General features: G+C 39.0%; 1 protein-coding gene across 2 annotated transcripts; it reads right to left on the bottom strand.

Moving 5' to 3' along the window:
* Window positions 1–2,274: 2,274 nt before the first annotated feature.
* On the bottom strand, window positions 2,275–15,222 carry UBLCP1 (ubiquitin like domain containing CTD phosphatase 1). Of its 2 annotated transcripts, none has more exons than XM_035338682.1 (11): window positions 15,137–15,222; window positions 12,556–12,746; window positions 12,053–12,144; window positions 11,592–11,677; window positions 11,385–11,500; window positions 10,219–10,317; window positions 9,208–9,245; window positions 6,674–6,772; window positions 6,157–6,273; window positions 4,675–4,802; window positions 2,275–3,344 (listed from the first exon to the last, which is right to left on the bottom strand). In XM_035338682.1, exons 2-11 carry the CDS (start codon window positions 12,707–12,709, stop codon window positions 3,317–3,319), a joined length of 957 nt encoding a protein of 318 aa, XP_035194573.1. In that variant the 5' UTR covers window positions 12,710–12,746; window positions 15,137–15,222; the 3' UTR covers window positions 2,275–3,316. The 2 variants fall into 2 exon arrangements, with proteins under 2 accessions (XP_035194573.1, XP_035194572.1); XM_035338681.1 differs by having other exon boundaries at window positions 12,556–12,749.
* Window positions 15,223–17,412: the final 2,190 nt, after the last annotated feature.

The raw sequence follows: 17,412 nt of genomic DNA on the forward strand, positions 1-17,412 counted from the left end.
GGGTAGAAAATTGTCTTAAACCCTTTGGCATCCACTTGCTGTCAGTTGCATGTCAAGTCAGGAATAAAAATTGGCAACTAGCTGTAAATTTCACAGTCATGCAGCAGGATTTGTGGAGTTGAATTTGCAGTTCAGTTCTTGGCTTCAGCTGTCACTGTGTACCTCCAGTGATGAGCATTCACGCCACAGTGAGATATTAGAGTTGTCAGATATCCAGAGCTTACAGAAATAACTTCATTTTTAAATGGACTGTCTCTTTTGGAATGAATAATCAAACAGAATACCATACAAAATACTTGACATGTACTGGGAGTCCAGTACAGTCTGACACATTAAAATATTTGGAATACCTCAGACTAGTCCATTTATTGCTTCTAGTTTCACAGAACAGTAAAAGGAGCTCTGTAATTAAGCCACCCTCCTCTTTGATCATTTTAATGCTCTTTTGTTTAACAGATTGTGAAAAACATTGATCTAACATGTCTCATGGACCTTAATATAATCTAAATGGAAACTAAAAGTAAGGGATAACGGGGCTTTAAACTTTGGTGTTGATGGTTATTGCCAAAGCTCAACCACACTTTGGAAATATCCCCTATTAAGATGAAGCAGAATATCAGCAGAGGTGTCTTCCTCTGAACCTATGAGCATTAAACATGTTCTTGTTGCTAATAAGAAAAGTATCTTAACAGCTGTATGAAATTTTGGTGGTTTGGTATCACAGATGATGTTCTATAATGTAAGTACAGCCTAGAAAAGTCCTGTAGTACAGACACAAGAGCTGTGCTGCTTTGGCCAAAGTCCCACCCAGGCCCCAGCAATGGCTAGAGTTATGTAGGCCTGGCCACTGCATGTGTGCTTCCCAGTTTCCTAGGCACCTGTAATTTTTGTTAAGGCACATTACAGCTTCCTAGCCTATATCCTTTAGCACCTGACCATGGACTTCTTGTTCATGAAGTTGTCCAATTCTTTTCTGAACCTGCTGATACCATCTGCCTCAACTGGGAACATTGGCAACAAATTCCAGATCGTTACCTGTCACTCTGAATGGTTTTAAGCCACTCTCTTATTCGAGTAAGCCCTTGCTCTAGTACTGTGAGATTTAGTGAACAGTAGTTTTGTGCTCTCCTTATTTACAGCTTTGTAGTTTGATATACCTCAACAAGCCAAGTAAATTGCTGCAGCATTTTCCAGAGAGCCAGCAAAATACACAGGCTTCTTTTGCGAAGCTATTCAAATTGCAAGACCAGTTTCCAAACATAAAATATGATAAGGAGAACAATATCAGTCATAAAAGACAAAATGACTTGTCAGCAACGGTTATGAGTTACCACTACATCCAGACCATTCTCATATATTCCAGTTCAGTTTATAAGATATTTGAAAGTGGAGTGCACATCTGTTTCTGATTAGCAAGTACTTTGAAATTCTGGAATGAAATCCTGGTGTTACTGAAATCAAAAACTGAGATTCTTTTTTAAAGTTCCTTGTATAAAGCAAAAGAAAGGAGCACAACTTATTCGCTGTGAAACTTCTGTTTGTAGACCACCTTCGAGGAAAAAAAGATATGGGCGCATGTTTAAATACATTCCCTTGTTTCTGTTTTCTCCATCTCCCTGGCTTGGCATGTTCTAGAGGTAATTCAGGCACAATGCCTTGACATTCTTTAAATAGACAGATATTCTAGTACTATGTATATCAATCCTGTATCTCAGTCAATGCTACTGCAGCCTTTTCATGTAAAAGTTCCCTGTTCAAACCCCAGGGAGTGCATCTACACTGGAAGTACATGGGTGAGTCAGCCTTCTAGTTCAGAAATTGTCTCTAGGAGACAAAACTTCAAATTCATCCTCTGTACTTACCTAAAACAAAGATTTTTATGAATCACAGTTCAGGTTTACTGGTTTAAAACACAGCTTGAGTTGGCACTAAACCACAAAGAGCAGCAGATAAGAAACTGTATATTTTCTGACAGGTCACTGAGCTGGAGCCTAACATGCTCATCTTAACAGCTCATTTGTGTCTGCTGTCCTGACATTCTGACATTTGCTGTCAAGGTTCCTTTCTTGTGCAGCTACATGCTTCACTATTAAATACCACTGCTCTAATCTGCGGTGGCATGTACTGTTCTCTTACCAACTAATGCAAAATCATTGTCTCCAGAGTCTGAAGAACCCTCACCCCTCCAAAAACACAACACAACACTCAGGATGAAGACTATCAATGAATTCTCTATTATGCAAAACCAATATTTAAAACAGCCCAGGACACAACTTATGAAAAAAGGTATTTATTATTTACACAACTGCTATAGTTCCTTAAGAACAATATATACCATTTTTATTTGAAAGGGTCAGTCTTCTTTCAAATACATGAACTGCATAATGCGCAAGTGTTGGTAATGCCAAGTAGCAGTCACATCACACTTCTATAGTGCAGGCATAAGCAGCGCAAGTAAATGATATTTTAAGAACAGTATGGCTGAATATTGTATTTAAACACAGTGTTTGCACTTTGACAAGATTTAGCTAGAAGAGAACAAGGGTTTTGTTCATGCTTTGTTAGGAATGTGACTTTCCCATCTGAGGTTTAAACCCTTTATCTGACGTGAGAATTTTTCAGGCAGACTGCTTTTCAGTTACCAAAAAGAGTGGGTTTCTCTCCCTCAAACTTTAGTCTTCTATTTTCCAGTAAACACTGTTTTATAGTACAAGTTCACACATTGGGGTAAATTGGCCACGGAGGTGGTGTCTTCCCATCTTAATGTCTTGCACAGAGAAACACTGATATACTAATACATACCAAACTTAGACAACTTGTAATTTATAGATTTAAATACTGGAATGGGAGAGGGAGACTGTTTCTAAAGATAGAGGGAATAGAGGGCTTATACAATTCATACACTGCCAAAGTTGGCTCCTTACTCAACATTTTTGGTCTAATTTTTTTTCTAGTTTCAGAATGGTTTTGGTCTTTAATGGTTATGGTTGTACTTCAGCGGAAAAGGAGAGGAAAACATTTTAAATAGTAACACCAGAACTGAAAGCAGTAAAAAGTAACCGACATCTTTCTCCCACTTTGAGCTTATTGCTGTTATCTTTTTTGGGGGGGGAACCAAAAGACAAACGAAACACAAAACAACAACAAAACAAAAACCCAAAACCCCATAACCAACCAACTGGAAGACCAAGTATAGCAGTCATTCTGGCATCGGATCCAGTGTCCAGCACTATTTTACTCTAGCGTAAAAGCAAGGAAAAGTCCAATGATCTTAGTTAAGTTCCCTTCAATTCAGTGCTAGGCAATTTTGTTAGTGTTATTGTCCTTGCTTCTTTGAAAGATACCTGAAAGAAACAAAAGTAGTTTCATAGAAAGAGGCAGGCACAAATATATCTTACCTTTTATAAGCATAAACTGTGAGTCTTTTTCTCACTAAAAATCTGGTTATTAATCACAAAAAAATAGAATGCGATCAAATATTAATGATTTTGGTATCTGACTTCACTTTCTCCCAACTCCATGATTGGTTATCTTGCAGTAACTCAAAGAACATTTTTAGTTAAACTGTATAAGGTTTTAAACAAAAGGGGGAAAGAAAATTCAAATTGTTTAATTCTAAGAGGTTAATAGATCGGTTAAAAGTATCTATATAGCCTTTAAGGTAGAAAGGCATGTTAAATATGAGATTACTTCAAATAAATTTAAGACTTTAAAGAACAGTCATCCAGTAAAACCTGAAAAGAACAGTCTTCTACTAGTTTCTCTAGAGAAACCAAGTTACTCAAAAAAAAAAAATGTTTGTTGTCTCATCTCATAGGTCTCTCACTGCTGCAGCTGGAACAATCTGGCTATGTGGTGACATTGAAGACTTTGCAAACACCCTAAAAAAAAATCCAATGAATTTAACTGGCACTAACTATGAAACATCCAATAAATTCCAGTGCTTTTAAAATCTAGCTTTGACGTTCTTTTTTAATCAGAAACAAAAGAGAAAATTGTGTTGTTCACAAGGCTGTTCTTTTAAGCACTGTATGAGTGTTTTCCAATAACATATTATGCATGCTGCTTTTTTGCATGTATTGAAGTTTCAGGTTGCATAAAATCAAATAAAACTTGCCCAAACAATTCAACTAGTCATTCTATAGCAAGAATTAGGATAGTAACTGGTGCCTTAAGCGTTTGGAGAACTCAGTAACGCAGTAAACTATGTTTCAGTACTGATGAATAGTGTAATACCACACAACTTGGATAGTGCCTAAGCACCACACTGTAACACCCTGAAACTCAGAAGTAACCACTAGAAAAGTTGCTTGGCTGCAAAGGACCTGAGATTTGAACTGACAGTCTAACTTTGTAGGAGTGGAAAAAGATTTACAGGGAGCAGGCTTCTTCAGAAATTCTTTTCCCTTTAGGAAGCATAACTACTTCAGTGAAAACAATTGCTGGTCCTTAACTGTGAAGAAGAAAGAAAGGTCTAATCTATTAAAATCCTAACTTCTCAGAGAGGCATCTTAAACACTACAGCCTTATTAAAAACCCATTCAGACTAAAGATAATAATTGTAAGTGATGTCAAAGTTCATCAGCTCAGTCGTTTCTGGTCTTTGGACAGTTGACCTTAAGCAAAACGCTGTGATGTGAGACAGAAAGAAGTAACTTTTGACTTTGTTCTTACCTTTCCCAATGTTTGTGATTCAGCTCCAAAAAGTCATCTAATTTTGCTATTTCTTTGAGGTATTGAGTGAGCTTTAGAAGCTCCTTGTCTTTATCCCGATTTAAGTGTGCTTTCATGAAAGGCCTTATCTATACAAAATAAATAAATTGGGTATAACCATTTGTTCCACGTGAGAAAAATGCTTCCAATACCATAGCACTCATTGCCTAATTAAAACACATTTTCAATACTATGCTGCATCATGACTTCTTATAGGTAAGAGGAAGCAAAACTTTCCATTAGTGGCCATCTCCAATTTGACTTTTTATTGATGCAATCTGGACTTCAGGGTTTTTGTCTTGCATGCCCACCCAGAAGCAATTTGTTCTGTCAGTCTTGTGCTTCTTCAGGCCTTTCCCTCCCAGTCAGACAACAACAGATAGATCTGCAATGGACTGTCACATTTTCTAAAATGATTTCATAGATATTTTCGCAGGAGAAATGAGGGGTTTTCAGCTCTGCTTTGAGTTGTGTGGCATCACTGGAACCAGATGCTTTTTTTTCCAACAAAAAGCATTTGACTACAATCATAGCTTCTGTGACAAGCAATGTCAGAAATAAAGCTTATCTGACAACTCCTTTAAGCTTGGAATACATTATACCTGTGCCTTGTTTTAGTGATTCAACATTCTTGTCTGCAGTTCTCTTAATAACATTTTGACAAACATCTTTGAAATCTAAGCTAGAGGGAGCTCTCTGGTTAATCCTCTCCCAGCAATATCTTTGATATTACTGATTCTCATATATTTATCCAGTTCCAATTAATGGCATCATGATACATCTCATCAATTGCTGTCTTCAAATCACAGATATTTTCTAAGAAACATCTTGGATTTCTGTATTTGATTTTTTAAAAATAAATATGTGGTTTTTTTTAGTACCATACTGTTGCACCGTAGAAATTTAAGTTCCATTCTTATCCAGAACAAGCACTGATGATTAGAAGTTTTGGAACAGGAACTGGTCAACAATTTTATAAAATGAAATATTTGCTGTTCTACAGTCAAAATGGCTCCAGGTATTAATTATTACCCAGGAACAGAATGCTTGCTATTACATTGGCATGCTAACATGAAGTATGGCAGCTTGTTATTTGACTTATTTTCTGAATAGAATCACTCTTAAGATTGAACATCATGTTTTAATGGTGCCTGTCAGCAATGCCCAGCATGGTTATAGTTTGCAGGTGAAATTTAAGCAGAAGTAATTTCAGTGATTTTTGGTAGCCTCTTAAGAACTCAATAGTGAATTAAAGCTTATTTAAAACTACTGTTGGGGAAATGTTAGTCCAGACAAATGGCAATTCAAATAAAAAATTCAATAAAATATGCATCTTTGCTAGTTAAGAATAGCCTTTCTTTAAGATAAAACAAAAAGTATGAGAAAGTACAACTTGAAGTATAAGTAAAAGTAGTAATACATGAAAATTCCAGTTAAAATTACCTTGAGTCCGTTTTGTGGATTCATCAGGAAGTTTCGGCCAATATCATCAAACATAATAGTATTTTTTTTGCTGTAATATTCTGAAAATTTTCCCCAGATAACACCAAGAGGCTTCACCTGCAAGAATAATGCATAAAAGGTTACCTCGGGTAAATCAGATCACATGCAGGAGATGAAAATACCGGTCTATACGAATTAAAGTCCAAACTCAAATGGACTGAAAAATTACCAGGTAGCTAGTTGGGCTTTAGTATGGGAAGGGATTGTAAAATGGTAAACAAAAACTGTGTATTAATTTTTTTTACAAATTAATACTTGATTTGAAATCAGTGCCATCCATATATGAGCTACTTAAAACAGTAATCATTAATAGAGTATTTCTGCAGAAAATCTATGCTTCAGATATTCTTCCAATTTTCTTGCATGAAAACTCCAGCACAACTTTGTTGTTAAATAGGGGTATGGTAACGTGTCAGCTAAGTGTAGAAAAGGATCAGGGGAAAAAAATGGTACTTACATCTATCAGTCCTCTTCTAGGAGTGTGCACTGTTATCATAGCAGCGCTGTCCAACATGAAGGTTATCTTGTAGTTTGCATTAGTACTCACTCCAAGCTCCTGCATCACAAAGATTAATAATTAAAATTTCAGATTATAAATTTTAGTTCTGTACAACTGAAAACATGATTGTTAATACGTTGTTGAGGGGTAAGCTGATAAGGATGAGCAGAGATGTATTGAAAAGGGATATGTTGTTTTTATTTTTCCTATTCAATGGGAATCAAAGTACACCATTATACCATGGGGAAAAAAAGCTGATAGGAATTTATTTTTGTAGTGCTTACTGTCAGAAGTTCAGCATCTGATGTCAGAATTAAAATTAAAGCAACTCTGCAGAAGAGGCAAAATAGAACTTATGGCTTTACCTTCATGCATGATTTTTCACAAGTTCTACGTGCCTCAACTTAACTCAGTATCTGAAGCTAGAATAGCAACTGTGTACGTTCTGCTATTTGTTTGTTCCCGTAAGCTGCAACCAACCACAGTCAAAGATGAAATATACAACAGCAGTTCATTGTTACCCCTTCCTCTGTGTGTGTCCTAGATGGTCAGAGTTAGTCAGAAATCTCTCAGTTGTACTTTTAAGATTTGATTACTCCTGAAATAAAGACTCCAAAGAAAAATGATCTGATTTTATCTAAAACTTTGACTAGATGAGAGGGCATCATTTCCACTTCCAATCCTTTCCAAAGTTGAAAAGCAATAGTAAAATCTACTAACATCTACTACATGACATAGACATTGATGACTTAATTTTTGGTGCATGCAACAGCAATAATATGCAAACCTATAAAACAAGGATAAAATATCCACTGTAATAGCTGTCTTGCAAATATCCACCCACCCTTAACTGATATGCTTTTATACAAAAAAGTTAATCTCATAACTAAAAAGTGCTAACTATCTGAGTCAATGTCCTGACCATCTGAATTCTGGGCATAAATAGATGGAGAATTAGAAATTAAACTTAGTTATCTGATTCTCCTTTTTAATGCTGCTTTGCAGTTTACAACAAACACTTCAAGTATTTCTGGGATCATTGCTCCCAGACTAAAAGTGAAACTTGCAGAGATGTGATCAGTTTAAGGAAAAGCAACAGGTATCATCTAGTGCTAGGAATCTCAAATGATCACGGCCTAGGTTTAGGCATGGGAAGGCTGTCAATCAGTAACAGATGAAAGGGCTAGAAAGGTGACCCAGAATTGTGGCAAGGTGGCTGATGCAGGGTAAACAGCCCAGTTTTGAACAATGGTTTTCTGCTAGATTGAACTCCAGTGCTATGAAGATTCTGCAGCAAAACAAAGGTTTTACTTTAAATGGTAAATCCCCCATGCAAGATGTGATGCTTGCACATGTATTAGGGAGTCAAGCAATGCCAAAAGAAGGTTAATGATTAGCTTTGTATGCTTCTTTCATCACGGTTGCACTTACCTCTGCTACAAAAGTTTTGATATAGTGAGAAAATAAACCACATGGGTAACAGCCACAAGCAGTTCCAATAGTTCAGTCACAAACCCATTCTAACTTGAACTCATAGTTTTGTACTACAGAACTGTAGCTACAGTATTGTTCTAGATAAAGCAAAGAATTCAGACACAACATAAACAGAGATGGAATACTGGCACGGAACAGTGTTTGCAAGTTTCAACACTGATTTTACTTGAGCTAATTACATTTCATTGTTCTGATTAAAGGCTCTCATTTCTGAGCTCATTCTGAAGGATTTTTGTTTAGAAAAATTGCTGCAGATTATTTTTTGAGGGACAGAATATGTAAAATGTTCTTTGCTCTGATACAACCTGAAAAAAAGTCTATAAACAAAAAAAGAGGGCAGATGAGCTTAAATTTGGAACAGTTTTCCCTGAAAAGGAAAAAAAGTTTTGATTTATAAACAAAAAAAAACACCAACCAAACAGACAGCACATCTTATTAAGCTCATTATGTTTTGAGCTAAGCCTGGCTGTAAATATGTTTACAACTAAGTCAGCTGTGTAAATCTGGCTAGTTGCCCAATTTAAGTACAGACGAAACCAGGACTGAAAGAAGAGCTTTTACGGATGTTTTAGTAAGGCAGAGGAAGCAATGAAGCCACGCAGCTGTGAGAGGTACAAGACAAATATTCCAGCATGCCATGTTTGTCCACTCCCTTAAGAAAATGTTTTACACTTAAGATTAGAACTCTATAATTAGAAGTAAGATGAAAGCAACAGTGAAGGCTGTGTGACTAATCTAAGTGTCGGCAAGTACTGACTTGTGTTTAGTTCTGCTAAATTTAGTACCTACTGTTCTGATAGTCTGTGTTGAATTCTAAAATTAGATTTAATCTAGTTTTGTGGCAAAGATATTTTAAAGTGACTACAACAGTTTAGAGAACTTGGATTTTGATTCATACAACCCTCCTAGTTGCTACATCTCTCTACTCTGCTGAGCACAAGTCTATGAGAACTGCTAGTCAGACTGGAAACAAATTGTGCATTTTCAGAACAACTTACTTTCATTTTAGCTTCAATCCACTTCATGTTAGTAGCAGCTGAAAAAAAGGGAGAATTTTTTTTTATCATAATAAATTGTTGACAGGTTTAAAAAAAAAAAAGACAAACTGTTCACTTCCCAAATTTTGATATGAACTTTCATTTTGGAAAGACACACCATGGTTACAATTTTTAGGGTTCACTGTCTAAGACAGGTCATGAAAGATTATTTTTATTTGGAAAAACTTACTTTTCAAATGAAATTTAGATTAAGCACTGCATATGTTTAAAACGATTTCCAGATCAGCTCTTACTGAACTACAGAGTCTGCAGGGCCATAGAAATGGGCTACATCTGGTTTGAGAAACTATGTTGCCTATACAGGATTTTTTCCTGGAGGTAATGATAACAATGCATAAGGCATGGAAAGGACAAAGTGTCAACACTGCCCACTGATCTAAGAATATGTGGAAATAATGTTTCAGACTATGAAATCAAATTTTAATACAATTTGAATACGGTTTAAACCCTGTATTGGCTCCAGCTGTTGGACAGGAAACGAAACTGTGCTAAAGCAAATGATCAGCCATCCCTGTGCACACGAGAGGTTGGTTCATTTCTAGTTTTCTATTGCTATGGTAGTTCACTACTTATGGTCTGGGCTGAGGTTATTTGTAAAGATAGCTACCAAGCAGCATGTGAATGTCTATTTTACAATTGTGTTATTTCAAGCACTTGTTTGACTTATACGAAGTAACATTCAGTAAAGCAATGTTGAGCTTTATACTGTGATTAGATCCATTCACAAGAGCACTACGTGGTGGTTTTCTTCACCTAAGAATTACTGTTTTTGTAAAATAGCTCTCATAGATGTGTGAATGTTCTCGGTGAATATATTACAGATGAACATTCATGTATTGTTTTAGATCTTGACTCATACTAAAAAGCAATATAAAAACCTCCCAGCTGGAGATTCTGCTCTAAACGACAACTTATGATGAAGTCTTATGTACGGAGTTTTAAAAAACTTACACCAAATTACAATATCATAATCCTCATATGCAGATGTCAGGAATTCATGAAGGTATGGCCTCATAAGTTCTACTCCAGTTTCAGCACATGACCTGTGGTCTAAAAAGAATGAGAGAGAAGCAATTCATTATTCAATTTAGGATGTTAATTATGACTTCCCTACCTACCCAGAGACCTGAAACGTTTCTCAAGGGAAGCACTGGGGCACTTTGAAATCATGAATGAATTCATAGCAAACTACTATTCCCATGTTAAAGGTGATAAAAGTAGAAAGAATACTTATTTGTTGATCTTCACAGGTATTTGAGAGCCTACTTAATATATAAGAGAGCTGAGGGTCTGAATATCTTTGGAGAGTCAGGATAAATTGTTCATCTATGCACTTTAGCAAATTTCTAACTGCCCAGATACTGAACAGAAATTTTTGTAAACTCAGTCAAGTTAATCTTGTGAACATCTATCAAATCTTTTTGAAACATGCAAACATTGCCTATTCCAATTAGAAAATGCTGTCAAATTCTGCTAGCAGGAGATGTATAAATAAAAATGTTATGTTGAGTAATAAGTTGAATTTTTATTTCGGATCATAAACAAAACTCATGAAAAAGTAAGGAAAGGAAGAAGGCGAACTATTACTGATTATAGTCCAACTGCCATGACACACCCACATCCCAGAAAATGAAGTCAGAAGGAAAATGACGGCTTCTAAGAAAACTAGTTGAACAGAATTTTCAGGTAAAACATGGTTTTGTACGTGTTTAATAATGATCTGGAAATACAATTAGAAGCTATTCTCCCACCCTCAAAAAAATCAATCACGTACAGAAGGAGACAATTACTTTACAGCAGTAGCTTGTCCTGACACCATGATATCCAAGATATAAGCTGGTCAAGAGAGAGTTTAGAATTTTATCCAAATAACCTATTTTTGCATCATCTTGGAGAAAGTAAATAGTTGTTACACTAAAATCAACAATATACAACATTTACAAGGCCTGATTCTTTTTACAATATGACCAGAGGACCCCCAAAATATTATGAAGCTGAAGCTACACAGTACAATGCAAGCCAAAGTTACGGAAATGGCTTTGTAAAGCAAAAATCAAGAAATGTGAACTGGCAAATGAACAGCCCTCTTAAAACCCACGAGTTGCATAAAATCTCACCAAATAGTGTATAATCAACATCTAGCACCAGCAGCTTTTTTCCTTCCCTGGGAGGATTCAGAATTTCCACTTTGTATTCTTTAACTCTGCGAGAAATTTTTAGTAGATTTTCTTCCCTAATATAACAGTGCAAAAAGTTACAGTTAATTGAAATGCATACTGTTCATTTGGTAACAGGAGTGGTTTTTAATAGCTAAAACTCCTAACCTGTTTTCTACTTCCACAACTTCCTCTTCAATATCAAAGTCATTGACAACATCATCATTATCAGGAGGTGGCCCAAGAACATCTTCCTAGAGGAATAATAACAACAGATAACTAGGATCACTGTAAAACCAAGGGATATCAAGATTCTGTTACTGCACGTTGCAGACATAAAATAAATGACCAGAATGATTTCATTTTACTAGTGGAAAAGTTACTAAAATATACTAGGATTTCAGAAGTCAAGTGAGAAGATAGTAGTAGTAGTTTTGTACCTGAAACCCAGAAAAATACAGATTTTTCATCACTATGCTGCTATCCGTATTCTGCAGAAAAATAGCTGAAATCTATTGTACTACTATTTTTCCAATGATTACTAGAAAACTCAAAATTTAAAACCATAATGAGGAGACATAAACATTTTTCCTTTTTTTTTTTTTTAAGCTAATAAGTAAACTATTTACCAGACTCTCTTCACGAGTGCCCATCATCATGATTTTAGTATTTGGTTTCAACTTGAGAGCTCCAAGCTTAACATCATCATCTGCAGGTTTCCCTATAATGTAAACAGAGTTCATTTTTTTCTTCTAAATTGGGTAGAAAGATTTTAGCAAACTGTCAATACATGTCATGCTTAATTGAAACAAGCTACCCGTGAAACACCAGAATACTCCAAGCTGCATCATCATCCTCCATACACAGACAGATTGCTTGTCAGGCGAACAGCAATTTAACCTTTAAGGTATGTTTGCTGCACTTCCACATCAGCCGTTAAAAAATGACCATACAGATGTATCAATAATAAACACGGTAATTTTGTGTATCACTAGATGATGCTGTGTGTGCTCCTTCAAAAGCTAGGTCTGGGAGGAAGATGCTCTTTTTGTATACACATCCTGACTAAGTTCAGAGGGTGTACTTCCTTAAACATGCGCATCTAAAGCAAACAATAGATAAGAATAGTTACCCTTCATTTTAAGTCCAAGAAGTTTTTGCCGCTCTGGTAACACTCCAGTAAGGCCTTTAAGAGATTGCTTCAGATCCAACACTGTGTCCTCTTCTGATAATGAGGTTATCGTATACTCCTGTCCACCCCATTTTATTATAAGAGAGAGAGACATCCTTGAAGCATATGTTCAGTATTAGCTCCTGAAAAATCTGCTGGAGGAGGAAAATGCAATGATCATGTAAGAAAGAAATAGGAGCATTGCCTTTTTTTAGAAGACAAGCGATACAGTGGAAGTATTTTTACATTTTTGTTATGCTGTACACCAAAGAGCAGTTTGTTTTGCAGGCACAGATAAATATGTTGATAAAATGTTGAAAATAAGGAAGGAACATCCCTAAAACTGGGGCTCTGAGTTCTGCCTCAATGTACTTAGCAATGTCACATTCCCCGTTTGATCCAGCATATGCTCGCTTGCTGCGTGTTCTGCGCAGGTACAGCTTGTTCGCTGCACCCGAGCAGAGTACTGCAGCACCAGAGAAGTCATTTCAAATCTCAGAAATGTCCTCTGCAATAATTACGCAATCAAACCAGTCACGGATAACTTCACATATGTAGCTACTAAACAGCAAGTCTGAAAGACCTAAAATACATAAAAATAGGTCTGAACCAGCAGCTTATTTTAAGCATTGGCTTTCTCTGCTCGCTTTCACTGAGACCTGTGCAATAGTTGCAGTAATACACATCCCAGGTCACATCTTGCTGTAGCAATATCAAAGCAGGAGTTTGAAAGCAAAGCCAAAATACAACACCTACACAATGCAATTACACTGCAAGAATGGCACTTTCATTGCAGTGCTGAAAAAGTAACCGTAATTACACTATCCTTAATTTACACAATCATTTCTGTGAATTATATTCAACAGTTTAGTCCTAGATTAAGCACAGCAGAGAAACAAGATTTTTAGCTTTGGGTGGAAGAGAGAACATGTTTTATTTTTCTGTTAAAGTTTGGAAACAGAATCAAAGAGATATAAAGGTATTAGAAAGCTGTTTCAGATTGTCAGGAGACGCACAGAAGGCCTCTGCACCAGTAACAGCAAGAATGTCCTTAAAAGACTGATGCCCGAAAAGTAGAGGAAGCAGATCTATGAAAAAGAAAGGGAGACTGTCCACCTTCAAGAAGTACAGGTCTGGCAATTCTGAAAGATGTCAAACTCTAAAATCTGACTCGTCCTCAAACATCATATTCCATGCAGTTACCTGCTCTCAGCCAAAATACTTCCTGTTTATGCTGTATCCTTTGGTATATGCACCAAGCTTACAGCAGGTAAGAGAGGACTAGATGTGACCTGTTTGCTGAGGACACTGAAAGCCGTACCTCCTCGCTATTTCCTCTAAGATCCATGAAAACAAATTGAAGAGGGAAATTCCTATCACGTGACAATAAAAAAATCTGTTTTTTTCAAATATTCCCAAATCAAACGGGATAGTTCTATCCAGTGCAATAGCATTATTCTGTGAAACGTGGGTCTTGGAAGCACTAGGAGAGCCAGGTGAGGTTAAGGCTGCATAGCAGCAAACAATGTTGATACATAAGCTCATTGTCACAAATGATCTCTGTCCATAAATCGCAGGCTAAGTTTTCTAGTCTTAGAAAGAAGAGTTTATTGTCTGCTTTCTCATCGGCACCATGCACCTAAAATGATTCTGCAAGAAAATGCACAGGGCAAGAACTATGAGGAAACTTCTCAAGTCTCTGTCCAGTGCTAGACTGAACGGCTCACCCCGTGAGGCTGACCACTTGATCCTCTGTCAGTCCTCACAGAATTGCAGTCCTGTCAAGATGGGCGCTGTCAGAAGCAGCACGCAGAAACACCTTTATTCAGAGCCAGAACACTGATGGGACCGAGTATGAACCCCAGAATCAAGAGATATAAAAAAAATAACATTAGGAGCAATTAGAGTTGCAGGGATTTTCAAAGTTTCTACCATCAGGACTGGACGGGATGGGAAACTGGAACTTCCACAGGTGAAATTTGCTCCAGTTTTGCCGTTGTGTGGTGTTGTCAGAGCCTCTCCAAGCCCCTCGGCCCACTGAGAGCCTGCAGCCCGGCTGGGCACCGGGTAGAGGATGCGTTAACGTGTTGTAGTGACAGCGCCTCATGACACCACTCCTCTTGGCAGATCTGGAGCAGAGCCATCCCCATCTTTACGCTTCTGCTTACTTCGCGCCGCAGAGAACACGGCCATACACAAACAAAACCCGCGGGGAGCGCCCCCCTGCGCAGAGGTGACCGCGGCACCCCCACGGCGGCTGACAGGACGAGCGGAGCCGGCGGGGCAGGGCCGGCCTCAGGGCGCTGCCAGCCCCGGGCCGCCGCTCTGGTCCCGCGGGCCCGGCCGGGCCCGGCCGAGCCCCCCCACAGCGCCCGCCCGCGGCCCCCCAGCGACCGGCGCGGGTCGCTCCGGTCCCCGCCGCTCACGGGCGAGCTCGGGCCCGGCTCCCCGGGTGCCCCGGCGATCGCGATAGCGGCGATCGCGATGATCGCGATGGCGGCGCCGCCCCCCCCACCCGCGGCAGCGCGCTGCGGGCCCTCACCCTAGCAACGGGACCGGCGCCGGCCCGGGATCCGCCGCACCGGAAGCGGAAGCGGAGCCCGCCGGAAGCGGGGCCGCCCGGATGGGCTCCGCGTTCCCGCGCTGCGGGCGGGCGGCGGCGTCGCCAGGGCAACGGGGGCGGGAGGCGGTGCGGGGTGGGGAATCGCTGCTCGCGCGTTCCGAGGGAAAAGTGCCCTTTCTGTGATTATTATTGGCGTTTTTACTTGTAGGATTCTGTCCCCGGGACCGGGGGGTTCTCGGGAACAGGCTCCAGCTGCAGCCGTTCGGTGCTGTGAGGCTGCAGCAGGGGAAGCGATGCGTTTTGTACAGGGGCGGGCTCGTGCACCGAGGTGTTCCGCTCTGCGGAATTAGTTAGAAATAAATCAGAAATAAAACTAATCAGCGGACGGCCTGATTCTTACGTGTGTGTAACCAAGTGCAGATGATGCGAGCTGCAGTTCTGTTGGCTTCAGGGGAGAGTTAAATTGTGAGGGGGTTGTATATGAAATTTCCAGCCCTCTCACCTCAGGCCGTGCCCTGCAGAATTCTCAAAAACCTGCTCTCTTTTTTTTGTTTGGTGGCAGAAAGGGACGGACCAGAAGAGGAGAGACGCTGTGCAGCACGTCCAGGATGTTCAGGGGCTGCTGGAGCCAGAGGCGCTGGCTCTAGCCTGGCAAACCTCAGTGATACGCTGTAAAAACAAAAACTGCGTAGAAGCGCGATTTCCTGCAGTCCTTTTTATTTTTTTTCCTTAACTGGGTATGAATTTCATGTATTTCCTACCTGGATACATATTTTTAGTTGTGTTCTATATTCAGGTTTTAGCATAAAAGTACTTTGGTTTCCAAAAGAACACTACAAACGGGAGATTACTGTAGGGACTGCTCATGTCAGGTTTAGCATCTGACTGCACAGAAATCCACATAAAACCAATTAGTATGTATGTACCGCAGTCACGAAGGGCTTTCTTTTTCCTTTAATGACACACGGTTGTCCTCCGCACTGAGGCAGCACAGTACAGTAGTGCTGGAAAGCTTCCAAAGCTGCAAGTAGTAATTAAAGTCACGCCCTGTCATAAAAGTATGCACCCTCCAGGCCTGTTTTAAAAATTCAGGCTCCGAAAATGATAAGTAGTGTGATCACCTCTCCATTCCTAATCTTTTTCATATACTTTAATAATTTTCTGGTTGGCTTTGAGAAAGCTGTCTTGTGGAAAGGAGGCGGTAGGGTTTTTTGTGTTGTTTTGTTTTTTTCCCTGTTTGAGAAATATTAAAAAAAAGTATGGATGTTATTTTATTTCTGGTGTGATGCTGATATTTTAGTAACCTGAAGCCTGAGCCACGACTAGGACTTCTTTGTGCTAGGTGCTGCAGAGAAATACTTTGATTCTAACAATGTTCATGTGACACAGATGAATATGTCCTTTAACTCAGCTGTGAAAACGCATGGTGGTGCTCAATCCTAACATTAATAAGTGCAAAGTGTTAAAGTAATTTGATGAAGACCTTATAATTACAATTCAGAGCCCAAACAGCAGAATCTTTTCTTTGTACTGAGAAGCTTGTTTTGCGGTGGTACTCTGGGTTTACACCGTGGTATATTCTTACATGGTGGTATATTCTAGCAGAGCAAGGAGGAAGGAAAAGTCACACTAGGAAAAAATCTAGAAGGGACCCCATATTCTCCCCTTGGAATAGAGGAATTCTTGACACAGCTTGGTACCTGTGTGTTTTTCTCTTCATCTGTTTAGGCTTTTTGGTTTCCCCTCTCAGCATTTTTTACTGCTTCCTGCAACATCTGTTGATGTGTTACTTTTTCCCTGTCTCTCTGTTCTATTTTGTAATTTGTACTAAGCAGTGGTGAAAGCAATGATTTCTGAGGTCAACTCCTTGAAGTCTATACTGTCCAAGTGGTTCCAGCCCAATCTATTTTTGTGTGTTAGCCTTCTGTGCTGTTCCCGACCACCTGAACGTAACAGAAAGCGTGGTTTTCTGGACACTGCCATCACTGTGCCCTAGGAAGAGCAGTGTTTGAATGCGAGCTCTGATTCTGAGTCACTGTGTGACTCCGGGCAAAACACTGAGAGCTGAATTTCCAGTGTTCAATAATGTGATGTGCTTTAGTAGCTGGCAGCTCAGCTGGAGACACGGAAATGTCTCCAGTTTGAAATGAAACACATTTTCAAGTTATCACTAATACAGCGAGTCTCTGTCTCGGCTTTATCAGTAAAGTTGAGGTTAGAATAATATTTACATAGCTTCCTCAGAGGAGGTTTTA

The sequence above is a fragment of the Oxyura jamaicensis genome, chromosome 13 (genome assembly GCF_011077185.1).
Source record: "Oxyura jamaicensis isolate SHBP4307 breed ruddy duck chromosome 13, BPBGC_Ojam_1.0, whole genome shotgun sequence".
Taxonomy (NCBI): Eukaryota; Metazoa; Chordata; class Aves; order Anseriformes; family Anatidae; genus Oxyura; species Oxyura jamaicensis.

Coding starts and splice junctions, on each gene's coding strand:
- UBLCP1 (XM_035338682.1), bottom strand. CDS start 12,709: ATGTCTCTCTCTCTTATAATAAAATGGGGTGGACAGGAGTATACGATA. Junction 12,145..12,555: donor TCTTGGACTTAAAATGAAGG/GTAACTATTCTT, acceptor TTTACATTATAG/GGAAACCTGCAGATGATGAT. Junction 11,501..11,591: donor GTTGTGGAAGTAGAAAACAG/GTTAGGAGTTTT, acceptor CTGTTATATTAG/GGAAGAAAATCTACTAAAAA.